Source organism: Gallus gallus, chromosome 23 (assembly GCF_016699485.2).
Source record: "Gallus gallus isolate bGalGal1 chromosome 23, bGalGal1.mat.broiler.GRCg7b, whole genome shotgun sequence".
Taxonomy (NCBI): Eukaryota; Metazoa; Chordata; class Aves; order Galliformes; family Phasianidae; genus Gallus; species Gallus gallus.
In genome coordinates, this window is record NC_052554.1 from 4,700,837 (window position 1) to 4,725,547 (window position 24,711).

Genomic DNA, 24,711 nt, shown 5'->3' on the forward strand with positions numbered 1-24,711 from the left:
GTGGAAGTTGAAGGCAGAGGCGGCTGTTGGACGAACGCTCGGAGCCACTGATTTTATTTCCTTTCACACAAACGTACTTCGAACCCTCGTTAAGGTGATGGAGGCAGACGCTGCCATCCCGTTTTAAAACAGTTTGCTCTTAAACCTTCCCTCCTCTGCACGCCCGCGGGCTGCCCGACCTGCCCGGCTCTGCTTCACGATGTCTGATGGCGGCGTTAATTGGATCGAGACTAAGAGTAATGTTTTAGCCAAGGGTTTCTTGTGAATAAAGACGGAAGGTGTTTTTGCTGCTGCTCATCTCAGTGCTTTCTCCACTCCCAACGCCCGCCCGGGCAGAGTTAGAAGCAGCAAAGAAAAGGGCTCCTCGTGGGGGTCGGGGTGAGCGCGGGGCCGTTCTGCTCCACGCTGTTCCCACCGCTCCGCCCGCGCTGCCCTTACTGTGCCCGCGTGGGTCTGGCACTGCTCCTCCCCGCCTTCCTGTCACTGGGACTCCCCGCATCCCTGCTGTCCCTTCTGGGAGCTCTCGGGGCCCTTCAGGGCTACGGGCAGCGGCGGAGCTGAGGGTCGGAGGACGCGGCTGTGTTGGTGGCACTGCGGTGCTGTGCGCCACCCGGCTGCTCCCACTCTGCCCTTTGCGCTGTGCTGCTGACACAGAGGTGCGGCCCGGGGACATCGGGTGCCGCCTGTGGGCACTCCGGGGATCCCTCCGTCCGTCCGTCCGTCCGCACAGCTCAGTCCGTCTTTCCATTGTTCCAACGATCCCTTTTCCACACCCGGTGCCAAAGCCTCCCCACTCGCTCCCGCACGCGCCAGTATATTTAGCTGCCTCTGAGCCTCTACCTTTCCTTATATAGGAGAGGCCAAACGAATTTCGCACTCTCATTATTAATAGCCCGAGAGGAGCTCTTCGGAGGCTGCCAAAAATAGCAGCGCAGCGCACCCGGGGCAGCCACACCGCGGGGCGTGCATTGCCCGTCGGTGCCGGGATGGGGAGCACCGCGGGGTCCCCGCGTGCCGTGGGCTGACCCTGCGCAGAGGTAGGGCCGGGAGGGCCGCGGGGTGGGCAGAGCGGCGTCGCTCTGCGCTGTGATCCTATAAGCCCCGCCGCGCCGGGGTCAGCCGGGTGGGTCAGCCGGGGGTCCCCCATCCCCCCTGGGGTCCCCGCGCCCCCCGTGTCCCCATCCCCGCGGGGTCTGAGCGGCGAAGGGCGTCGCGCCCCGTGGAACCTCTGCGCCTCTGCTGGGCCCGGGCGAGGGCTGCGGGCGCTGCGGGACAGCCGGGGAACGCGGGGGGGGGGGGAGGAGGTGGCCGCGGCCCCCAGAGGGAGACGCTCATCGTCGGGGACCGCCGCATCCCGGCGGCTCAGCGCGGGGCGGGGAGGGGGCCGTGCCCGGAGGGGCTTCGCCTGAGCCCAGCGGCACCCGCAGCCCAGGCGGCGGCCGCCTTAAATCCCTCCCTCCCTCCTCCCTCCCCGGCGAGGGAACTTCTCCCGCTGAACCGGAGGATGCTGCAAAGCTCCTGCGGACGAACCGGAGGAGTCCTATGGCAAAGTCACGGGGAGCGGCGTGCAGCCGGCGGGGACGCGGAGAGCCGCCGTCATCGGAGCCCCGCGCCGGGCACCTCCGGGGCAGTGAGTGGTGCGGGGGGTGGGGGTGGGGGCTCTCCGCTGCGGGGCTCTCCCCACCGCCGGCGTTTAACCTTCAGCGAGCGCCGCTGGAAGGCAGAACCGCGCGGGTGGGGATGCGGCCGCTGCTCACAGCCCCGCGGCTCTGCTGATGGCAGTGGGGGGTGGGCACAGCCCCGGGCTGAGGGGGGTTCCCATGTGTCGGGCAGGCGAAGGAGTGCGGGTGATGCTGAGGAGGTTGGGGTACCCCCGGGCGCGTGGTGCGGGGATGCCTGATGCGGTGGGACGCGATGAGATGGGATGGGATGGGATGCCCAACTCTCAACCCTGCAAAGCACCGCGGCACTGCGTGCCCCAAAATGCTCCATGGCCAAAGATAAGGGCGGGGGCCCCCCAGGTGGCAGCGTGCCCATCCCCTGTTGTTGTGGGGCTGAGCGGTGACATTTGGAGAGGCCACCAACGCCGGGCGCGTGGTTGGGGCACAGCGTGCAAAAAAGATGCTTCCTTTTATAGCCAGGCCGGGGCTGTTTGGTGCTGTGTGAGCGTGTGGGACACCACGGGCAGCCCCAGCACCCCCCCGTGCCGCTGCCTCCCCCTATCAGCCCATTTGTCCTCATGCCTGGAACTGTGCAGGTACGGACATGGGGGCTTTGGGGTGAGCGCAGTTCCGGGTGCTGCCCTCCAAGGTCACCGTGAGAGCCCGGCCGGGGGCTGCGGGGCTGAGCTGTGGGACGGAGCCATGTGCGTCCCCAGGGCCGGGAGGACACCACTGCAGTGCTGGGAGATGTGCCTGCGGGCAGCCGGGGCCGATCTGTCCGGGATGCGACAGCCCCGACCCCACACCCTGATGGTGGGGGCTCAGCTGTGGTCTCACAGCTCCCTTAATGCTCCTGCAGCACAGCTCAGGGCTGGAAAAGCCAAAGGGGTGAAGCAGGGACATCCCTGCAGCACAGCCACAGGATGCCTTCAGAATACTCTTGGGGGCACGGGACTGCCTCTCCAGCTGCCACCAGTTTGGTGTCCTGGTCCCTGGGAGTCATGTCCCCGTAGTGCCCGTGGCTCTGGGCACATGGCTACGTGGGCAGCCCAATGGCACTGGGGGGGATCGGAGCACCCCAGGCTCTGCTGCCTCAGTTGTCTCTGGCTCCTGCAGAGCTGCAGCACATGGGGTGCTGAGTCACGGCCCCGCTGGATGCCCCCACAGCCCTGCACCTTCCTGTGCCCCCCTGGCCCCACAGGGCCTGTCCCCGTGTTCCCATGCGGCGCTCCAGCTCTGAGATTAGGGATAGGAAGGTCATTGGGGTCACAGCGCAGCCCAGCTGGTGCCACATTCGTCCCCCCAGCACCGTGCCCTGGCTGTGGTCACACTGTGCCGGGTCTGGTGAGCCCCCTCCACCCCTCGCTGTGGTCTCCAGCCCCAGAGACACCCACAAACCCCCCCCACTGGGAGAGGTGCCCCCAGCCTGCCACGGGGCATGAGGGCTCCTGCATGCTCCTGTCCCTGTGAAGGAGGGGGTGCAGGTTGGTGCTGTACCCCCATCCCTGTACCTGACTGCAGTACAGTGCAGTGCAAACACTGCGTTGACACTGCGTGGTGTTGGGGGTGCACTGTGAGCCACCACAGCTGTGGGAAGGAAGGGGCTCTGGCAGGGCCTGGGGTGGGTTAATGAGTGGGGTTAAAGAGTGATTGGCTGCAGCTGGGTGCCATTGGGGTTGGTGCTGATTAGTGGAGATGGGGATGGGATGGAGCACACCTGGCAGGTTGGAGGCTGTGCTGTGAGCCCCCCTGGGCTGGGGCTGCCTGTAGGAGCAGCCCTGTGCCCGCTGCCTCTCCCTCCCAACCCTACATACTTCTTCATATGCCCATATGGAGTCGGCCGGCGTTATGGAATGTTAAGAAGTATGTATCCTCGGGCTGGGACCCCCACGCTGGGACCCCATCGCTTCCAGCAGCTCTGATGGCCTCCATGGAACGAAGGAGTGGTGCCTTCCTGGGGCTGGTAAAAAGGAACCAGATCAACTACAACTGGATTTGGTCCCCTTCAACCAGCTGCAGTGGGGCACGAGGTGACACGAGATGACAGGAGGCGGCAGGAGGCCTGGGGACACGGAGGGGACACGGAGGGGTAAGGAGCGGGCAGTGGGGCGTGGGGAGGGCTGGAAGAAGTGGGTTTGGGTGTTTTCTTACGGCTGCTGAGCAGAGGAGGGGGAGGAGCTGGAAACGTCCACCATTCCTCATCCAGAAGTGCAGAGCCCCACCGCTGTCAGACCCCAATAAAGCAGCAGCCATCCCCCATCATCCCCATCCCCCCCCCCCCCCACCCCCCCGCCACAGCACAGCACAGCACAGCACAGTACGGGGATCGCTGCGCGCGGGGCGGGGCGGGCGCTCCCCGCTGCGGGGCAGTTTCGGGTCCGTGGGTGCGGTGCTCAGAGGTCGCTGCGTGGATGTTACAGCCGGCGGGTACTGCGGGAGGGAGCTGAGGCTGCAGGGCTGAGAGCGCCGAGCAACGCTTTCTCTCCTTTCTTCCTCCTCAGCCATGAATCCGAACATCATCAAAGCCGCCATCGGGGGCGGCGTTGCAACAGGTGAGGGGGGACGGCGCGGCGGGGGGAGCGGCGCTCGGGGTCGGCGCCGTCCGCTGCCCGTTCTCCGTGGGATCGGGGCGTCCCCACCGTGCGGCCCGGGGGGCTCCGACTGCTCCGTCGGGTCGGGCGCGGTGCCGGCGGGGACGGCCTTAACGCGGTGCTGTCCCGGCGCAGGAGTGGCGCTCGTGGCCGCCCCGTTGATCGTTGGGGCGATGGGCTTCACGGCTTCCGGCATCTCCGCGGGCTCCGTAGCAGCCAAGATGATGTCGGCTGCGGCCATCGCCAACGGCGGCGGAGTGGCTGCGGGCAGCATCGTGGCCGTGCTGCAGTCGATCGGTGAGTGCGGGGCTGCGGGAGGTTGGGGTGACGAACTCATCTCGCTTCCACCTTCGGGTTCGTTCACCCAAAAGGTTGGGGGATGGGAGAAAGCCTCGGCGGGGGAAGGGACCCGTTCGGATAAGGGACCCGTTCGGATAAGGGACCCGTTCGGATAAGGGACCCTGCGCTTTAGACGTGTCCGGGCACCGAGAGGGGCGGCGGGGGGTCGGAGCTCCTCGGCTGCCTCCGCCCTCCGCTCACTTCGGCCGCTCTCTGTCCCTGCAGGAGCCGCGGGGCTCTCTTTCGGTGCCAAAGTCGGGTTGGCCTCCGTCTGCGGGCTGCTCGGTGCGCTGATAGGTTTGAAAATCCCTTCAGGGATGGATGGCGAAGCGCAGAAACGCTGAGAGACGGCACAGCCGCTGCTGCGTGGTCGGCACCGGGACCGCATCGCCCACCCGCGGCCCCCACAGCGATGAGTGCGTGAGAACAATAAAGATACTGCAGAGGAGCCGTCCTGGTGGCTGTGTGTGTCCGGGGGGGGGTCGGGGTTTGGGGCACGCAGATCCTGCAGTGAGAGGAGGTGGGAAAGGTGGGCACAGAGCTCAGGGAGAGCCCCGTTATTCAGGGTGTGAGGGGAGGGGGGGCTGTGGGAGCTGCTGGGATGGGGGGGGCTCTGCTGGAGGAGGGAACCAACAGCAGACAGGAAACAACGCTGCACTCCCGGGTTAAGGTTAAAGGTTTTTAATCACTTTTCCAGAATACAGATACGATTCCAACAAAAACTATTTTGGGGGTCTCAGGAATTCACTTATTAATACCATACATTGAACTCTATAAATTCTCATATAAGAAAAAGAAGTCTTTTTCATATAGGTTATGATGCACTGGCGACCTATTTGAATCTTTTGAAGTTCACACTTTGCAGCTATATAGCACCTTTCATCACGGGGCTGCAAAGCATCCTACGGAATTTAGCCTCATAATGCCCAAACGAGGTAGGAAAGTCTGGCCAATTTACAGAGGGGTGCAACCGAGGTAACAGAGGGGCAAAGGAGCACATGGGAGGCGTCACCCATACAACAGCAGTGAGTGCACACGGGGCCCTGGGCTGCAGTGGGGAGTGGGCAGAGCAGTCCTCCCAAGCCCTGGCCAGGAGGGAGGAGCCCCTCTGCCTCTCAGAGGCCCTTCTGAGTGCTGTGGTTTGTTGCCTTGCAGACAAATAGGGAGTGAAGGGGTGAGGGGCTCCCCCAGCTGTGTGTGAGCAGTGGGGCTGCAGCGCTGCTGAGCGCATCTGTGCAGTGGGGGGCAGGTGGAGATTTGGTGGTGGATTCTTTGTGCAGCTCGAGAGCTTCCTGGGATGGATGCCCTCCTTTCCTCCAAGTGAACAATAACCTCCAGTACTCCTGGTTTTCCTTTAACGCAACCCAAATCTCTGCTGAGAAACAACCAGCTCATCTCAGCGACCCTTCCTGGTGGACAGAGGAGCTGTGTCCTGTGTGCAGGAACGCCCTAAGCTCAGCTTCCTGATCTGTTTGTCCCAGCTGTGCTCTGTGCTCACATTCCCCACTTCCTCCCAACTTCTGTACTGCTCCCAGGGCTGAAATCCCGTAACCAAACCCGAAGGTTTTGCAGCACGCTCGGCTGCACCACCTGAACCCAACCCTACAGCTCTGCTTTCTCTGCAGGAGATGGGCAGGGACTTCACTGCCCTTTCACTGTGCGTCTCCAAGGGGACGTCACTTGGCTGGAGGCCACAGCCAGAGATACCCAGAGCCTTCCTTCAGACCAGCTGTTAATCAAGCTGGCAGAGCAATTCCTCTGATAACCGAGCTGCTTTTTGCACATCACTGCGACACCGAGCACCTCCACGTTCCTCCATCCACCAATGGACACCACACTGAGCACTCTGTGAGCCAACACTGCGAGCACAGAATGCTCCGCACAACCCCTGAGCTGCAGCTCCCTACAGCAACGCCCTCAGTAGCGATGGCTGTCCATGCCCTCCTCCCCAGACAACGGCCACAGCGTCGCCTCTGTGTGCTGAGTCACAGCCAGACACGGTGTGTCAGCAGTGGAAGGCACACGGATGGAGGAGGAGATCCCATCAGCACGAAGCATCACCTTTCTTGCACTCATACTGGTTGTTTCTCTCGCCACTCTCAGACCAACACGAGATTTTCCTCCTTACAAGATCACATCAATTAATACGCAGCGTTGCACAGTTAGCAGACGGTTCAGCTATCTCTTATCTCAAACAACCTTATCTAAGCGTTCAGAACTCCTGCACTGTTTACGTTATCTCCACGCTTCAGCTCTCCATGCCCACGAAGGGATCACGTGGGTGGCTGTGAGCCTCAGCACAGCACTCCGTTCGGAATGGAAACTGAAACCATTCGTTCTGATCCCCGCACCACCCAACGGCGCTGCGTCCAACCCTGCCTGCCTCAGAGCCATGAAATAAAAGCAGTTATCACCGTGGGGAACAGCTGCCTCCAGCCAGCCACGCTCCTGGGGATTTACCTCTCCTTGCTGGGACAACACGAGGGGCCAATCCCATTCCGAGCACCTGGAACAAAAATCAACATACGCAGAAGTGTTCACAAAAAAGCCACGGGCTTCAGAGAAGGCAAAATGAACGCGTCAGGCAGCAGCTCCTGGCTCCTTCCTCCTCCTAACACTGAGCTTCAGACACAGCTCCATGGAACCAGTGCAGCTCAGGCTTCTTTCCACCCCATACAGACCCAGCCAATGGGTGACCGAACTCCTCCTTTTCCCCTGAAACACTATCAGCCATCCCAGTACAAAAAGCAGTGCCCGCTATCCGTTGTAACGTCACTGCGGGGAGGGACAGGTCAGTGTTCACAGAACATGAAATGAACCTCCACTGAGCCTCCAAACGCTGCCAGGGCGGCTTCGTGCATCGGCCCGGATGTATCACAGCCAAAGGATCCTCCCAGGAGCAGCAGAGCAGAGCAGGGAGAGAGCAGCACCTCCGGGCAGAACACACACACACGGGTGGGCTTTGAGCAGACACAACCAGGGGCAGCTTTACTTTTCACATAGTTTTCTGTATTAAAAAATACATCAGTGAAATCTGTTACAGGCAGGGACAGGACTACCGAGTACACAACGTCAACAGGCTACTTTCTGATTTTATTTCTGATGTTAAATTACTTTTGTTACTGCTAAAAAAATAATTAAAAAACAAAACAGAAACAAAAACAACCAACAAACGGAAAACAAAACGAAAAAGAAAACATAATTAAAGGCTGTTGATTTTCATCTCTTGAAATTGTAGTGACAAGATCAAATATCAGAGCCCTGTTACAGAAGATGGACAGCTGACCAGAACTAGATAAAAACCATACAGTTCTCTTCTTTAAAAACAGTTTGGGTTTCCAATGGATCTGTGGTTGCTAAGTCATCAGAAACACACAGCCATGTATGGAGGTACAGCCAGTGCCCGATAAAGTCCTGTCCTCTCAGCACAACGTGGCAGCTCTTCTCTTCACAAAGATGCAGTAACAGCCAAGCCTTGAGAAAGGCTCTCTGACTTCCCAGCATCAAGCCTACGTCTCTCTGGGTGGGGTGGGGAAAAGATGCACACAGGAGCTCTCTACCATAGTTCTGTTGTCAGAAGTAATACTGCATCCTTTGGGCAACACTGCACACACTGCAAAGGTGCAAAGAGAGAGCGCACGTCTCTTTTGTCTGAAATAACAAGGCCCTCTGGATTTGCCCTCCAAAATAACCAAAACCATAGGAGTGGGGGAAAGAGGAGAAAGGAAAGCTGCCTCGAGGGAAAAAGAACGTCCACGCACCTCAGTATTTGCTAGATTAGGATCGACAGACTGAAGAGCTACTGGGCTAGTAAAGGGATTTGCTGCACATACCCCAGGACAGTCCCCTCCCGTACAGAACCCCAAAGCGATCGCTCTCAGGTTTGACCTACAGCACTCCTGCACAGCGCAGGCCGAGCAGCCGGGTGAGAGCTGCTGCCCTGGGCTGAGAGCAAGGCTGGCACTGACCAACACAGCCACACAGCCATTGCTCAGCAGCTCCCTGCAGCTGTGCCCGCGGCCTCTGCCTCCCCAGCGTTTGATCCCGGTTGTAAAAAATCTTATAAAAGCATATTGGTATTTATAACGGAAGTCGTCTGGTTGTCTCAATACCACCAAATCCTCTCCTGTCCTTGTGAAGACCTCCAAGATCTCCACGTGTTCTTTGGCAGCAAGGACTGCCAGCCAGCAGGCTGAGAGGTCACGTGAGCCACAGCCTAGCTCTCCATGCCTGACATGGTTATGGTAGATGTTCCACGACCATTTTCCTTAAAAAAATCTCTTTTTTTTTTTTTTTTTTAAACCCTACACAGATAAAGGATTTATGCACCACTCAAACAGGTTAGTTCAACTTGAATTTGTTCAGAGGATTTATCGCTGCCTGCCACAGGACGTTGTTTCTTGCAGCTTATGGAGCTTGTCTCCTTCCAGTTCCAGTTTGTACATCCGCTGTGGTTCCAAATATGCCTGTAGGTGACATGATCTTGGCTTATGTAATACACATTTTTCCAAAAGCTGGACGTATTCACAGTTTGGTGCTTCTGATGTATTCAAAGGAAAACATCCCACTTCAGTTAGTCTGATAACTCAATATCAGAGTCTTCTGATTTGACTTTGGCAAGTTCTTCGTGTACCTCCCTCACCATAAGAATGCGAGTTAACATGATGTCCAAAGTTCCCGGGTCTATTGGCAATGTGGAATACCACATGGGGCTATTAGGTACACAGGAGCGCTCAGGCTGAAGGTAAAATACATCACTTCTCTGCTTCACGCTTTCAGAACTGTCAGTGTAAAAAGAAAACACATTACAGAAGGCAGCTTTAAAAGCCTTACTCATAAAAAAGCGATGGAGAAGCAACAAAGAAAACGGAAGCTACACTGAGGTTACAACACTGTAATTAAAGCAGTATAATTAAGATCTTTTTATTAGTGGATTGGTTTCCCCTCTTCAGCCTTGTGAACGTTTAAGCTGTGCCCAGGTCACTTGGCTCTAGCTGCTTACAAAGAAACAAAGACAATCTGTGACTTCTTTTTTACAGATACAGTTCTTCAGCTGTCGTATGATCCACACTGGACTCCAATCCTGGAGTCTTTATATGACTGACAGATGCATCTGACATTCAATCTCTAAACAGAACATCCCATCCCACTATTCCACAACTGCTGTGCGCTTTGGGACAATGAATGTTTGAGGATCAGCAGAACTAAATCCTAGCTTGCTTCTCCTGCTGCAGAACGGTGAGCCCATCTGCCTGGCAGACTGACCATCAGACTGAGGAACATCTCTGTGCTGGAAGGAAAGGACAAAGAGCTCCAGAGCAAGAATCCCTCCTGCTTGGCCTTGGAATCATTCACATTAAAACAGCAAAGTGAACTCTTACTGCAGCTTGTACCACTGCAGGGGCTCTGCAGGAGCTGATATACTTTGAGAAGCATGAAAATGTTTTCTCATCCCAAGGACGGCTAACATCTTCTAATGATATGCAAGTGAATACAAGGAAGATAAGGAGATAACAGAGCCAGGACAGCTGCTAGGCACACCTTTGCCAAAACCATGGGACTATTTGCAGGAAGCTCACTAGGTACATTTCTGAGGGTGATTTATTTGAGTTTCAGCTGACACTAATGAGATCCTGTTTCATCCTGTTGGTGCATTTTCTTTGAGGAACACCATGCCCACCTGCTCACAGACCTACCTAAAGTTGATACCGAACAGGAAAGACAAAATGATTTGTATCTGTGTCCTTGCTGTATAGTCTCTAACTCCTAAATAAAAATCAATCTCACATCTCAGCAAGCAAAATCCATCATCACTTTTGCCTAAGTCACACTTTTCCTACCCTCTTTCACAAAGAACGCCATGTCTGAGGAGAGTCCCTGCCTGAATTCCTGCTCTCATCTATGTGCAGATTAAAGACTAAGTTCTCTCACTTACCACTTTGACAAGTAAAATTCATAAAGTCGCACTGGACATCTCAGGGGATTATCTGCATTTTCAGCCATTTCCACTGCTGTTGAAATCTCCTCATCTTCACCGCGTTTCCTTTTGCCTACAGACAGTTTATCTGGACACACAAAAATGGTATCACTCGGGTTCAGTGAAGAGGAGCACATGAAAGGTCACACAGAGTCCTGCAGCCTGGCACCAGTCTGACTGGACTCTGCAACACCTCGAAACACACTGCTTGAGGTGATCACCTGCTGCAAACAATTCCTCTTTAAATCATCCCGGAGTGAAAGAATTTGAAAGAGTGCAGGATAACAGCAGAAACCAAACTACCCACAGCTCTGCTTACTCTATGATGTTTTTCCCCCCCTGCCCTTTTCAAATAAGGAGGAGATAACAAAACCATGACTGCAGAGATTCAGGCGATCAGAAAGCATCCACTTACCTGATTCTACCTCTTGTTTTTGAAAGGGTGGGAAAAAACGTAAATATGTTGTCTTAGTATTATACTTCAGAGTCCGGGTCCGTCTCATGACGTGGGCAAAGGACAGCTTCAGGTGCTCACTGACATTCTTTAGTTGAAAGTATTTGGTGTTGAAGAATAGCAGTGTGTTCAGTAAAACTATGGGGGAATATGCACCCAGCTGTTTACATTCCCACAAGTGTTCCTCTTCTATTCTTGAGAACATATAACCTAGAAACAATGTGCAGAGAAAGAAAAAATGTCACCTATGCAATTTTAGGACAGTTCCTCATGCTCAGTTACAAAGGAATGTAATGGCTTTTACAGGCTGCTGGCAATCTAAGAGACCTTCCCCATCTTCCCAAAGCAATGAAACCCTCATACATGAGCAGAGTAGGACGTAGAAATGAGTCAAATTACGTTGGCAGATTCTGTCAGAGATGCATGTAAATCCCCTTTCAGCTAACCTTGTACATGAATGAACTGTGCATTAGAACAAAGTCAGACCTATCATAGGTAACTGTGATATAAAACCAAGAGAACTGCATGCAAGAACACAGAGGGCATGTGGGAAATTGTGGAGCAGCACCATCTTCCAACACCTGGTGAATGGATAAAGGTATATAAAGGAAGATTACAGACATCAGCAGAATCTCACTGAGTTTTAATTGCACTGCATTAAACTGGAGTCAGTCAACTGCAAAAACGCCCAGCTCCTATGACATGGAGCATGAGCTTAAAATACACCATCTCTATACACACATTGTCCATTTTTATCATCCTAAGTTAGGAAGGAGAAATTGAGGCCGATGAGAGATTTGTTCTGCAAGAAAACTTCACTGTACACAGCTACCTATAAGCAAATGGGTTATTTCTGCACCAACAGAAAGTTGTAAATAAAAAGGCAGTTTCAGATCCTTCTATGGAGTTGTCAGTATCACTCATGTTTTGGTGGTAATCTGAAAAAAAGATCTTATATACTCATAAACTGCATGAATATCCTCTAAGAACAATTAATAATATCTGCAGAATTGGGGAACTCTTAATGTGGAAGGGATTGAGGTGAGAAGAACTTGGAGTCAAGGAGTTGAGGCAAGACTCCAATGATTTCCTTATATGATCCTCTGATTATCAGAAGTATTTCCAGTTCTGATATGGAAATACTTCTTCAGCTCCACAACGAGCAACTCATCTCAAATACTGCACACAGTTCTGTATTCAAAAAGATTAGCTCGAACTTGAGGGAAGAGAACTAGCACATTGAATACAGGAATGGGAAGCCTTTAAAGGAGCTGAGAGATTGATCAAATGAGGGAAAGGTATCTTTAAATGAAACCCATAATTGGTAGAGATAGACACACAATCCATGATTCTAGTCTACCACAAACAACTGCATGGTGGAGAAAGAGGAGACTAATGTGAACGTCTCAGATCACATCCTTCTTCATGGCACTGAGAAAAATACTCATAATAAGGCTTTGTCATGCAGCTACACAAAATAAAATAATTGTCCTACCATTTGGAAGAATTGTAGGTTCCCAGATTTTCAAAAGTTTTGTAAGTTCAATCATAAACCTGGAATAGGGCTCGGTAAAAATGTTATCTATTCTACCATTCTCAAACAGGTACTACGAGAGAAAAAAAAGGAAGACATATAATTTATGAATACATAACATTGCAGAGATACAGGACATCAGATTCTTTACTCTTCCTATGTCTGAGTGTCTTATGGTCCAAAATGCTATGCTGAAATCCTCAGTAAGATACCACACCAGATTTTCTGCATGGACTGGGATTTCCTTGGTATGAAATGAGAGATCTAGGCCAGAATTATTTTTATTATTCTGAGCTTTAGAGCTCCTTTCTGAAGAAAATCACCATCCTCTAAGTATTAAAATATTCTAGAAAAAGCAGCCCGACAGATTAGGCTGCTGAAATAGAGCTACTGAATGAGCGTAGTCTTTGCCAGGTGATCTCTTCCATTTAAACTCACATATTGGAAGAGTACTGTGCAGCTATTTTAGATGTACAGCGTTCAATCATAAATCAAATTCTTCTGAGGAGCCTCAGGTTTCTACAATTCTTTCCTACATATGAAAGGGGTAAATACAGTCCCAAACCTAAAGATTTGTGTCAAGCCCTCCACACCACATTCCTCCCAGGTAAGAAGAGGTTTGTTTACTCTGATCGAAAAACAAATTAGTAGAATAAGAGATTAAGACACATTAAGAACGAAGCACAGAAAGATACATTCTCACCTCTACAAAAAACGAGTAGCTACTTGAGACTATGGGTATAACGCCTAAAAGGCCACTAGAAGTTTGTATGTTCTCTGCAGTGTCCAAATTCTGACTTACCTGCTGAATTCCAAGGCACAAATATAAGATGCTGTCAGGATCATATTTTTCTCCATTCGGTCTCCGCACCTCTTGAATAAACTGGCACAGGCCAAAACTCAGCTCAGCAAAAGTGCACGAGAGAATGTCCTCCTTGAGTTTCACAGGACGAACTGTGGTGAAGAACATGATTAAAGAAATATCTTTATTCAAGAGATTAAATCTTTACATTTAAGTATTAGAGAGTTCACTGAGTCCAAGATATGGTGCAGCAATGGTAATGTGTACTCAGGCTGGCAACGCAGGGTTAGTAAATCCTTCATAGCTGGACTCGGGAATCTTGAGTGAGAAAAAGATCCTGAATATTTCCCAGTAGTTCTGGGCACAAGCTGAGCACAGAGTATTCGACTCCTTAAAGGGAAAAGGAATGAAGAGTTTATAGGGCTGTGAGATTCAGAAAACGAAGCAGCGCAGAGAATCGATCGAAGAATCTGCAGTGAAATCACTGCTTGGCCACTCCACATTGCGGGGCGACTGCCTGGGACCGAACAGGGAACCTTTCTGTGGGGACTGACATTGCTTCCTGGAGCTGTTAGTAACCTTTGTTTTCTTAGCTACGAGAAAAGCCCATTGTCACTCATGTGATTACTCCTTCTGGGAAACAGAAAACAGCTGTTCTTGTGTAATGACAGAAGAAAGCAGAGCTTATTCTAAACAGCATTTTCCCTTTTGGGATCTTCCTTATATAAGCCCTGCCACACCTAGATCTATGCACTACAGAAGCATTTAATACTGCTTGTTCTCTTCCCCACTGTCCTCAAAAAGCTCAGTTACAGAACTAAATCAAATTCTCTGCTGCACTCTGAAACCTTGCCCATGCAACACTCAGTGCGAACATGGAAGACAGACTTGAGACCAGGGAAGAGGGGAGTCAGACACTGCCAAACCCCAGGAGTGCTGTGCTTTTGTACAAAACTAAAACCCCAAAAACATCCATAATTAGAAAAACAAACGAAAGTGACATTTATATTGTCGTTATTATCTATCACCCCCGTGAGAGGCAAGGAACAATTCATGCCTTTTAAAGGTAGTTTCAGGCAGAGTGCAGCACAGAAAGGGTACACTTCTGGAAGGTTTGTTTCCAGCAGTGACGCTCAGAAAGAACACAGTGGTGCACAGCTTTTTACAGCAAACACTGATGCTGACAAATACTTTGTGAATGTATGAGCTACAGATGAAAAGACAGGGCCAAGCCCGTGTAGTCAGCTTGTAAGTGTGGTCTAGTAACAGCACAGTAAAGACTTTGCAGCTACATAAAACATCTGTTCTAGAAATGAAGAATTAGTGCAGGAAATGAACACATAGGTGAGGTTAAAAGACCAACATTTCGTGTTGAAAAGAAATCTGGTATTTCAGAGCCTGCTTTAAAAGATAATGGATCAATTAAGAATGCAATGGCTGAGATTTTTAAATGCAAGATGCTCTGAAAACTTTAGTCTACTCATGGCTATTTTAAAACTTCATTTTGTCTTGAAAAACGTATTATACTGAGAGTTATTCAACCAATTATTTCTGTTTACCTGAAAACTTCAGGTCCCCTTGCTCCTCCTGTGCATTTTTCCATTGGACCCAGTTCTTCCAGGCATTTACCCCATACATATACTTTAGGGTCATCCCAGAAACAGAGCATCCTGGGTAGGAGCCCTGCATCAGATTGCGGGGCTCTACAGCAACTACAGACTTCTTTCGTCCCTGTAGGAAAACAAACAAAGTAAAGCAAATAAAAGCTTAATAAGCACTTCATCTATGGATGCTTCACTTCACCTCATATAAAGAGAGCAGTAAACTGACACGATAACAAAAGGCTATTTCCATGGTAGAAGCTGAAAGTATACATACACATTTTTTAACATGCAGAGAAGAAAATATTTATCATGAAGAACAGGAAAAAATACAGTGTAGCTAAATTGAATTCTCATTTCCACCCTGGATCAATAGTTTTTTTACTTCCAAGGATTCATCCAACATTATTACTGTAAATGCAAGGAATTAACATTCTAGAGGACTTTCTTACCCGTCTCTTTGGCTGGGGGAAGCCATCTCTGTGCCTCCGTCTTGCTCGTGAACGTGAATGCAAACCCAGTCCCTTACTGAGAGGGTCAAATGAGTCTGAAGTCAAATCAACACCATTAAGAATTTAAATTATATGATTTAACAAGCCCGAGAAGAAGTGTCACTTAAAAATACCAAGTACCCTAGCGACGCCAATCACATCTGTATATTCAAATAATACTTTATGTCTGAACAACTGGGCAATAAATGTACTCAGAAGAGGAAAAAAACCCCACCCCCAAACAGTGGATGCATTCATTCAGACAAACTGCTATTCTTTTGCACCACTAACACGGATTATACCTAGGAACACAAAAATGATACACTGAAGGGAGTCAGGCAAGAATATGTGCTACTCTTGACAGTGGTTCTGTAAAATGCTGTCTGTAAAGATACCAATAATATTTTAAAAACAGTAATTTTTAGTAGAGCGGACATATTGCTGCTGCTTTAAATATCCTGTTTAACTGAATGAAAACATATACCCCTCTTAAGCAGGCTGTGGCTCTAACACTCACTCAAAGTTGTGTGAGTTTTTATACAGCAATGAACTCTTCTTAGTGTTATACAGACCTGATGGAAAATCTGCTTCCAGGTCCTGTTCCACTTCACCTTTGGAGATCTGCTTCGGTTCTGGATCTGGTTCTGGCAGGGCATTTGATCGTAAGGCATAGTGATTTAACTCTTCTTCCCAGCTGTGTGGAGTGGACACTGCTTCTGATTCTAGATCTCCACTGTAAGTGCTACCTTGGTCTGTAACAAGAGCGATCAGATATACCACATGCTATAGAAAAGGACAGACAAAGAGAAGAGTTTGAAGAAAAGATATATCTGGATCAAAGTCCATTTGCAAAAAAAAAGTCAAACTGACCTTTCTCAAACATCTTGGGGTCCAGGAAGAGCTCATGCTCGGATGTTTGAGAGCCTTTAGAAAAAGAAGGAAACTTTTATCTACAAATGATTTACAGCTTACACAGCTAATAGAAGAAATACATGTATTAGGTCACAGTGCTTCTACACGACACATCTCATCCTCCACTACAGTTTTCCTAACAGCTCTCTGCCTAGCTCACGCTGTTATGGGAGAAACAGAAATGCAGAATTAACCCACGTTTGCTTTTCTAACTATTTTCACCCCTCCATGTTTGTTATTGACAGTCATCTGTAGGCAAATGCAGCATTCTGTTCATTTCTTTCTAGCTTGCTCCACTTCTATTACACAGTATGATCACTTTCCAACACATTCTAACCTGCATCATCCTCTAAGAATCCACTATAAAAAGCTTGACAGGAAAATATTCTTGTAAAGCAGTTGCTCTGCCTTCTTGATTTTGTCTCCTGCTAGTGCATGATGTACTGGTCTGGAGATTACTACCACTAGCAACTTGTTACTGCCAACATAAGTTAAATCAGCACCTAGGATCAGGGAAAAGGAATGCAAAGACACTTAAAGCACTGCAGACAACAGAGGCTATATACCCATTTCTCTACCTATTTACCGTGAAGAGAGGACCTCTCTATCTCACTGCATTTAGTTTCCTTTTAAAATCACTACATACCACCATGAGAGTGTGTTTTGTCTTTCTCCTCATCTTCTGCAATCATTTCTGCCATCTGAAGGAGATCTGCTTCAAATGGACTTATGGGAATCTTTTCTTTGATATCCTGAATTGTTTCAAGGATCTTATCAGCATTATCCAAAGTAGTTGGGAAAAGCATGGGAACGGGTACCTATACAGACATGCAGAAATTATTAGAGATTGTTTGGGGATGAAGGGAAGCAGCAAACACACCAGGGAGATTCTACTTATTTAATCTTACTTACACACTTTCAGGGATACACATAATTTTACATAATTCCAGAACAGAAAGCCCTTTTCATTTCTGCAATAACCCCCCAAACTGGTGTTTTTACATAGTGAAGCTTTAACAAAGCGTAACGTGATAAGGAAAGAAATGGCTTCATAGACTCCAAATACCACTCACATGACTCATCAGAAAACCCAATCACATGGCTCTTGATCAGAACAAAAACTGAAAACCAGTTCCTCAGTGAACTTGAGTATAACTTACAGGTACTGGCATCCCAAGCGGAACTGGTGTGTACTGAGTGTAGAGGTGAAGGGGTACTGGCACAAACACTGGTACAGGAACAGGTACCACAATGATTTTGGGTTGAACTTCTTCTTCTTCTGTTATATTAAAAACAAAACAAAAAATGTTTGACCATATGATCGTCATACACTTCAGACTGTCCATCATAATTGTTTGGTATTCCACTACTAGTGACTTCTGCTTGTAATTCAATGGGCACATCTGTGCTCACAGTCACCTTGCACTTTAGCACTGCTGGAACAAGCAGTGATAGAACAGTTTGGAAATAAGCAGCACAGTGACCAAATACATGAATGGTGGAAGGGAAGGGAGAGGAAATAAATGCTAAGGTCTGCAGCCAAGTAAATGCTATTGCAGTCATCTCACAGCTAAGTAGAAGACCATAAGAGACTACTGAAAAATAACAGCCTATTGCATAAATCATGCACTCCCAACTGCACTACAGACTTCTATACAATGGGTTGGAGATTAAATACATACCTGTCTGGCATTCTTTATTTTGTGTATGAGGTTTGCATGAGGTGGCCTTAGTCTGCGTGATTGGCTTGCACAACAATGCTTTGTTTTTTAGGAGCCTAGGTGGCTGTGAAGATGGCAGTTTTAGGGCATCTGTCTGAGTACTAGCCTGTTTGGGAAAATATAAACGAGGGCACAGTCAGTACTGGTTGCAGTATGATATTGTAAGATTAATACTTGACCTCTACTATGAAATGTTGAACAATTTTAAACTGTCTTTGTTAATTAAATTTAAAAGCTACCATAAAATAGCTTTCTATTTGGTGTTTTTTGGTGTAATCCATTTGGTGTTTTCTGGACTTCACATCAATTTATTTCAGTGCAAAGCAAAAAACAGATCTTAGAGGATATTTGTATATAACCTCTACAAACTTCTGACCAAATCTGGTCAAATAACGTCTATAAACTTCTGATCTTAAAATTCTGCTGCTGATAAAAAAGGACTTATGTTAAGATACTTCTGATGACAAAAATACTAGCTGATATATATACACTCAAAAAAACCTTAGTAAATCAATATGAAATCACTGAAAAGGAGTAGATAAAAATTGAACACAAATGCTGGCAGTATCAATTCCTAATTATACACAGACTGACTTTTTATGCTTGTACTAATTTTGTGTTCTGCCAGCAGTAATTTTCAGTCATGCATTCATACAACACGATCTGTTTCATTATGAAAAAATCATACTCTAATCCATAAATTACCCTTTAGATAAAAGGAAGGATGCCAATTTCCCAGAAACAACAAGCCACATAATAAAATCCTCCTAGCTTTAAGAGAGTTCCAAGATGTATACCACATACCTCAAAGAGCCCAAGAACAGGAACTTGAGGAGTTAGTCACATGTAAGAAGTGACAGCTGTTCCCCATAGCTTCACTACCACACTACAAAGTAGTGGGGAAGAGCAGCTAAGAAAGAGCTTGGTAACATCAGCCCCAGCAGCCCATGCTGGTTTCCTTCTTCCCACAGCAGCCCTTTTGACATCACATCCCACCTCTGGTGACAAAAGTTAGCCCTCAGTATAGAAGCCATGCACAAAGTGCTTGAGAGCTACTGCTGTCCCAAGAGCCACAGCTTGATAAGCCTTGCTAAGCCATCAAATCGATCCATTAACAGACACAAGAAAACTTTTGTAGCATACATTTTTAAAAATGGATAAGGTGTGTAACTGCAAGCTGGATGAACTTTAAAAGTCAATCACAACCAGGAAAATAGTTATAAAATTAAGGTGCTAAATATTGGATACTTTACTTGTTATTGATACAATCTGGACGAAAGTGAGAAAAATAGTCTCTTGTAAAACTTACATCTCCTATTATTTTTGCTGTCACGGTAGGGACTGCACCTGTGGAGAAAAAAAGCAACATACTGGGTTAGTCTGTGCACTTATCAAGGACCACAACCCATACTCTGCCAGGTCGGGAAAAAGAATTCCCTTTAAACCTCATTCCCCATTACAACTGAACAGATATACATCATTATTTATACTTAGGTAAAGGAAGGACAAGACAGCAACCCTCAGCAATGATGTGAAGCACAATGAAGAAACTGTTGATCTCAGTGGAAAAGACTCCGGAACAAATACAAATGTCCAGGAATAGAGATTTAAAAATAGAGAAATCATCTTCAACAGTCCCCTACCCTGTAAAACATTGTTGGAGTTAACCGTAGGCTGGGCAGCAGGGGTGCTCGCAAGGGACACCACATTTGCTATGACTGGGGTTGAGTCCTTCCTCAAAGAAGGTGGGCCTGATGAGGAAGCTGGTGCTGTAGAAGGGTTTGCTGGATGGAATGAACAGAAGAAAACAGAAATAAGCAATACGATGATAGACACAGTGGCATTTCTGAAACAACATCCACCCTCCGGATTTATTTCCAGATGAAAAAGCCTGCTTTATGAGGAGAGTGTGTCAACCTGGAGGTTTTCAGCTTAAATAGAAGCTGGATCCATAAGCAAACTTCAGCTGTTTTCAATTCACTGAAACTTTTCAGAAGTTTATCACAGTATGAAAGCAGTTTTCTGTCTCTAATAGTACGTGTCTTAGAGCAGCACTCAGGAGACAACAGGAGCAGATGCCCCACTGTGCTCAGTACCATCCTCAAGATCCTAACATATAATGAATGAGGTGAATTTTATGAGACTCTTGCAGAGGAACTTTTAGGTTCTTACTATTTGAAAGCATCATAATTGCATTTCATTACAAACACTGTTCTGAGCCACTTCCTTACTAACAGCCAAACATACTGATTAAAATCAGGAACATCACACACTGTAATTATGGCCTGAAGGTATAGAGTTACTTATATGTTACTCGTAGTCAAAGAAAACAACCCCCACCAAGGTAAGCAGGAGATGTGCACAGAGTTCAATATAGTATGGGCTGATGCATACTATAAACTGTCAGTTAATATTCTTTATTGCTTAATGGGTACCTTACTGTTGCAGTCACCATCACTCTCTGGGAGAACATGCCCCTCTTTAGGATCAGTGCTATTTCTGCCCTTTGTTTCGCTTCCTCTTCCTGTCTTTGTGCGCCTTTCTTCCTTTCTTCCCTTTGCATTTCATTCCCTACAGAAACTCACAGTTCCTATTCCTGTGGGCTTCACTCCCACCCTCCTCCCCATTCCACCTGCTGAAATAATGAGCAACAAAACAGCTACAACATACATTAATCTCAGAATTGATACTCATGACACAGAAAATGTAAGTCTTCAAAGACCTACTGACAACACAGAACCAGCAACTTTAAGTGCATACATCGAAATGTATATTTACAACCATTGAATCTAAACATTTCTCCACTTGACTTTTCTTGCTAAACGAACATTAACATTCTCCTTTGTCTTATCAAATACAGGGAGCTAACTATTTGTCATGTCTTCAGTAGATATCAGTACATTTCAGCCTATTAAAATGGGCTTTCCTTTTTAGGAAAGTAGATGAAAAGTAAGTGCTTATGTTTAATATTTAAAATCAAAATATAGGTTTGGTTTATGAACGTCATTTCATACCTATGGAAGTTTGAAACTGCCTTAAGTAAAAGGCATATCTTAAACTGAACCCATTCAATTACAATGGGCAAGCACCCCCATAGAGGGTCTTAGAGATTTCACTAAACTGAATTTCCAAATTAACATTCCTATCATTATCACACACATTAAGAGGTAATGCTGGTCACATCCTGTTTTACCTGTGTTGTTTGAGGCTGGAGGGTCAGGAATACGTTGCTGCTTACAGAACATCAGAATACAAAGCAGATTGCAAAAATGCTTCACCTCTCCTTGCCATTTCAGGGACTCGCTGAGTTTACCTTGTCTCTTACAACCATCACACTTTGCCATCTGGGAAAACAGTGAGGGAGAAATTAAACACGTGTGTTAAAAGCAACAAAGCGTGTATACATACAAACCTCTTCACAACGTGCTCAGCAAATACAGTGTAAATAAACCTTTAAGAGTGCATCATTTTACAGTGTGGCACAAAGCAGCAGAACACTCAGGTTTTTTTCCCCCCAGAGCCATATTAAATTTTCTTTATGTATGAAACTGCCACTCCGAAGTTAAGAAGAATTTAGACATCTCTCATATGTATATGTAATAACACTCAGGGACACAGAGGTCGACTACAGGCAGTTAACACAGCTCCTAACTTTCAAAGGTTCTGCTAACATTTTTGTATTTCAGAGAATATAAGATTATGATTTACCTGGTAAAACAAAACTGTGAATTTAGACATGCACTCTTCTGAGCAGAATTCCTCCATTCTCCCCCCGAAGAGATTCTGGACCAGTTTGGGGGAAGTCTGCAAACAGTAACTGCACATTTTACAGTGGTTTCCCCAGCGCTTAGCCAAGTCATGTTTATAGAGCAATTTACAACCTAAGAGAAGAAAAAACAGCAAAACAACAAAAGCATCCTTCAATATTAGTCTGTTGTGTGTTTGGCATTTCTGGTTCTGGAATCATTTGTTGAAATATGGCATTAAAATTAAAATGTGAATGAAGTTCCAGGTTTCTAAACCTAAAATCCATTTTTCTAACCTAGTTGATTAGGCTTCCCTTAGTATCACAAATAATTTTAAGGCAAGGTTCTTCTGAGTTGATTTCTCTGAGAGACAGCCTTGCTCTTCCTTACCTTCACTACAGAATGGCTTATCTATGCCTGCGATTCGCACTGTCTCCTTGATGATCTTCTCAGTTCTGCAATATTCACACAGTGCTGTTACACTCCTCCTCTTCTTATATTCATCACAGCAGGTCTTCCCACAAAACTGGAACATTTTACCCTGCAACACAGTCAGAATGTTTTGGTTTCAATATTTCACATCCAGTTACTACATTTAAGTAGTTAGTAAAAACTCAGCATATTTATGCCCTTGAAAAATCAACAACAGACAGCACCAGCAAGCAAGTCCAAATAGATTTTCAGCAACGACAGCAGAATTTTCTGCAACAAGCCCTCACCCATGTGCTTTTTGTCCAGGAATTAAAAAGATCATCTCTGGGATGAAGAATCAGGAATGTGCTTATTTTGACAAGTAATGGTTTGGGTGTGGGGTTTTTGTTTTTCATTTGCTGTTTTCTGTTTTTCAGTATTAATTTTGATAATGATTAAATTATAATAAAATCGGTTCCAAATTCCTTCACAGCAGATCACAGCAAACAATAGAGCAATACCAACAGACCACGGGCATATAGCTTATAATTTCTGAGCTTTCTGATTGAGAAAGATAAGCTGGAGAAGTGCTGGACTTTATTACCTTGAAGTCAAGCAGTTCTGGTTTGGTTGCAAATAATCTGTTACAGTGCTGACACCAGAGTTTTACAACCTTGCGGGCAAAAGTGACTTGCTGGGACTGGGCAGCCAGCCTCTGTAGACCAGCTGCAGCTGAACTGCTCCCGGAGCTGGGAGATGCAGTGGAGGTGGTGCCACCTGCTGACACCGTTGTCCCCGAGGGAATGCTTACAATGACTTGACCTTGCGACAGGGGTACGACCGAGGAGTTCACTCCTGCAGGTTTGTTGAACAAATTCTGCAGAAGAGCAAAACAAGCCTTATTTTACAGTTGTATATTTTACCTGACACCCCAGATATTGATATCACCGATTGATTATTCTACTAATTGAGCTAAGAAGAAATCCCAGATATCACACCTGAAAAGCTACCACACAGTTGTAGCTGCAGAAATTGCGTACGCTCCCATCTGACATAGCCAAGTGATACTGAGGGTTGGCTGAAGTTTTACAGCTGTTGCACTGAACTTGAACACCTGAGAGTGAAACAGAGAAGAAAAAGTGATTTATGCAACACTGAGTCCCACTGCAGATGGTTTTGCACTGCGCAAAGAAAACCAGAGATTCTGAATGACAAGACAAAGTACACACTAAAGCACAAGACAAAGCTTGTTCAGATTGAGAAGCAGACACTACAGCTGCAGTGCCCGTTGTTTGCCAGATCCTTTAATTAATCTCCCAGTATCCCTAGGATCCTAGAACCCTCCCCACCCCCACTCCTTGGCCTTCACTTGCACCAGCAGAAAATACATTAAGGTTCTTTATCATCTTTAAGATCTCTATAAACAAAGCTGAAATGGCTACACTGTCACTGCTAGGTTTAGTTATGTTACAAAATCCTTAGGTTCCCATCTCAGCACCTTCCCTTAAAACAAACAAACACCACTTTCTACACCCCACTCCCCAGAAAAGAATATCAGCCTTAACTTTCAAGACTAGTTAAGTTTGGATATAAGCAATGGGAAATTATGTTTTTAACAGAATGAAGGAATAAAGTTACCTGATGAAGTAACCATTTTTACTCTATATGCTGACAAGCAGTTAACAGAGCAAAACAGTTCAGTTTTTCCCGAGTTATTTGTGCTCTCTATCATCTCAGCTGAAGATCTCAAGGATTTACACAGTGCACAAGGTGTAATTTTAGCTGACTTCTGTGGAAACAGTAAAATTGGTCATGCACCTGAAGCTTAGCATTTTTCATAACCCAACACCATTAAAATAAAAATTACAATACTTAAAAAATTAAAAACGACAATTAAAATGATCAACTAATTACCACTTTTATCCACTTAGTTCAAATGCTATGATTTTCACAGCTGAAATGGGTCAAAAATGAAGTGCTCTCTCATGTTTTTCTGTTATTTAAGGTACCCACAACCATAAGACTGTCGAGCATGCCTGAGACAACGTGTTTAGAAAGACTTAATTTCAGAAATCATCTGTTTTTCAGCGTCAGGAAGGATGTGTTGTAGTGTGAGATACCCTGCAGTTAAACTGCTCTTGATTTCTAAGGATTCTCAAGCAGCTTGTGAGAAACTGCACCACTGCTGTCACAGCACAGAGAATGCTCAGAGCAATCCCAAAGGCTGACAAAAGGGCTTTGCTCATGAGGTTTGTGTGCTTTGTCAGATGATGGTTCTCTCCTCAGAGGATGGCCCAAATGCACCACAGTGCACTGCTGCTGCATGGTCCCACTGTGTCTTCTCTCACATTGGAATACTCTGCTTGCCTTTCCAGTGGTAAGGGAAACAGAGCAATATTTCTAGCAAAAACTAAGCAGCAATGGCAAAGGAAGCATCTTAGACCACAAAAGCAACAGAAACCATCAGCTAA

The 24,711-nt window shown here is 47.3% G+C and overlaps 3 protein-coding genes and 3 non-coding genes across 15 annotated transcripts in view; 5 read left to right on the forward strand and 1 right to left on the reverse strand.

Annotated features, from left to right (window-relative positions):
* Positions 1-875: 875 nt before the first annotated feature.
* On the forward strand, positions 876-5,045 carry IFI27L2 (interferon, alpha-inducible protein 27-like 2). Of its 8 annotated transcripts, none has more exons than XM_046903544.1 (5): positions 944-1,037; positions 1,480-1,632; positions 4,163-4,213; positions 4,388-4,657; positions 4,692-5,039. In XM_046903544.1, exons 3-5 carry the CDS (start codon positions 4,165-4,167, stop codon positions 4,883-4,885), a joined length of 513 nt encoding a protein of 170 aa, XP_046759500.1. In that variant the 5' UTR covers positions 944-1,037; positions 1,480-1,632; positions 4,163-4,164; the 3' UTR covers positions 4,886-5,039. The 8 variants fall into 8 exon arrangements, with proteins under 8 accessions (NP_001384306.1, XP_046759500.1, XP_040507613.1 ...); XM_040651679.2 differs by having other exon boundaries at positions 1,504-1,632; NM_001397377.1 differs by lacking the exon at positions 1,480-1,632 and having other exon boundaries at positions 876-1,037; positions 4,388-4,549; positions 4,817-5,045.
* LOC121107456 lies at positions 1,671-3,131 on the forward strand. Its single transcript, XM_040651772.2, has one exon. The coding sequence runs from the start codon at positions 1,776-1,778 to the stop codon at positions 3,129-3,131; it is 1,356 nt and encodes a 451-aa protein (XP_040507706.1). The 5' UTR covers positions 1,671-1,775.
* On the forward strand, positions 2,223-2,278 carry MIR12248 (microRNA mir-12248). The gene has a single exon (NR_162012.1). It is a non-coding gene; the product is annotated as a microRNA mir-12248 (primary transcript).
* Positions 3,470-3,533, forward strand: MIR1B (microRNA 1b). Its single transcript, NR_031478.1, has one exon. It is a non-coding gene; the product is annotated as a microRNA 1b (primary transcript).
* Positions 3,609-3,687, forward strand: MIR133C (microRNA 133c). The gene has a single exon (NR_031479.1). It is a non-coding gene; the product is annotated as a microRNA 133c (primary transcript).
* A 2,533-nt stretch (positions 5,046-7,578) lies between the features above and the next one.
* Positions 7,579-24,711, reverse strand: part of ZMYM4 (zinc finger MYM-type containing 4) — a 35,034-nt gene continuing 17,901 nt past the window's right edge. For all 3 annotated transcript variants that reach the window (XM_046903578.1, XM_015297804.4, XM_417783.8), the window contains 20 exons: positions 23,879-24,029; positions 23,239-23,354; positions 22,845-23,117; positions 22,220-22,370; positions 21,792-21,964; positions 21,277-21,427; positions 19,727-19,867; positions 19,393-19,430; positions 18,045-18,189; positions 17,523-17,641; positions 17,009-17,180; positions 16,321-16,374; positions 16,023-16,202; positions 15,412-15,506; positions 14,918-15,089; positions 13,359-13,510; positions 12,518-12,629; positions 10,984-11,232; positions 10,527-10,656; positions 7,579-9,372 (listed from right to left, as the gene is read on the reverse strand). In XM_046903578.1, the coding sequence (XP_046759534.1) occupies positions 9,165-9,372; positions 10,527-10,656; positions 10,984-11,232; positions 12,518-12,629; positions 13,359-13,510; positions 14,918-15,089; positions 15,412-15,506; positions 16,023-16,202; positions 16,321-16,374; positions 17,009-17,180; positions 17,523-17,641; positions 18,045-18,189; positions 19,393-19,430; positions 19,727-19,867; positions 21,277-21,427; positions 21,792-21,964; positions 22,220-22,370; positions 22,845-23,117; positions 23,239-23,354; positions 23,879-24,029 (2,982 nt within the window). In that variant the 3' untranslated portion in view covers positions 7,579-9,164. The remainder of the gene's footprint in view (positions 9,373-10,526; positions 10,657-10,983; positions 11,233-12,517; positions 12,630-13,358; positions 13,511-14,917; positions 15,090-15,411; positions 15,507-16,022; positions 16,203-16,320; positions 16,375-17,008; positions 17,181-17,522; positions 17,642-18,044; positions 18,190-19,392; positions 19,431-19,726; positions 19,868-21,276; positions 21,428-21,791; positions 21,965-22,219; positions 22,371-22,844; positions 23,118-23,238; positions 23,355-23,878; positions 24,030-24,711) is intronic.

What these genes read in the sequence shown, in the direction of transcription:
- LOC121107456 (XM_040651772.2), top strand. Translation starts at nt 1,776, where the DNA reads ATGGCAGTGGGGGGTGGGCACAGCCCCGGGCTGAGGGGGGTTCCCATG.
- IFI27L2 (XM_040651678.2), top strand. Translation starts at nt 3,702, where the DNA reads ATGACAGGAGGCGGCAGGAGGCCTGGGGACACGGAGGGGACACGGAGG. An exon ending in CACGGAGGGGACACGGAGGG is followed by an intron (nt 3,751 to 4,162) that starts GTAAGGAGCGGG and finishes CTTCCTCCTCAG; the next exon opens with CCATGAATCCGAACATCATC. An exon ending in CGGGGGCGGCGTTGCAACAG is followed by an intron (nt 4,214 to 4,387) that starts GTGAGGGGGGAC and finishes GTCCCGGCGCAG; the next exon opens with GAGTGGCGCTCGTGGCCGCC.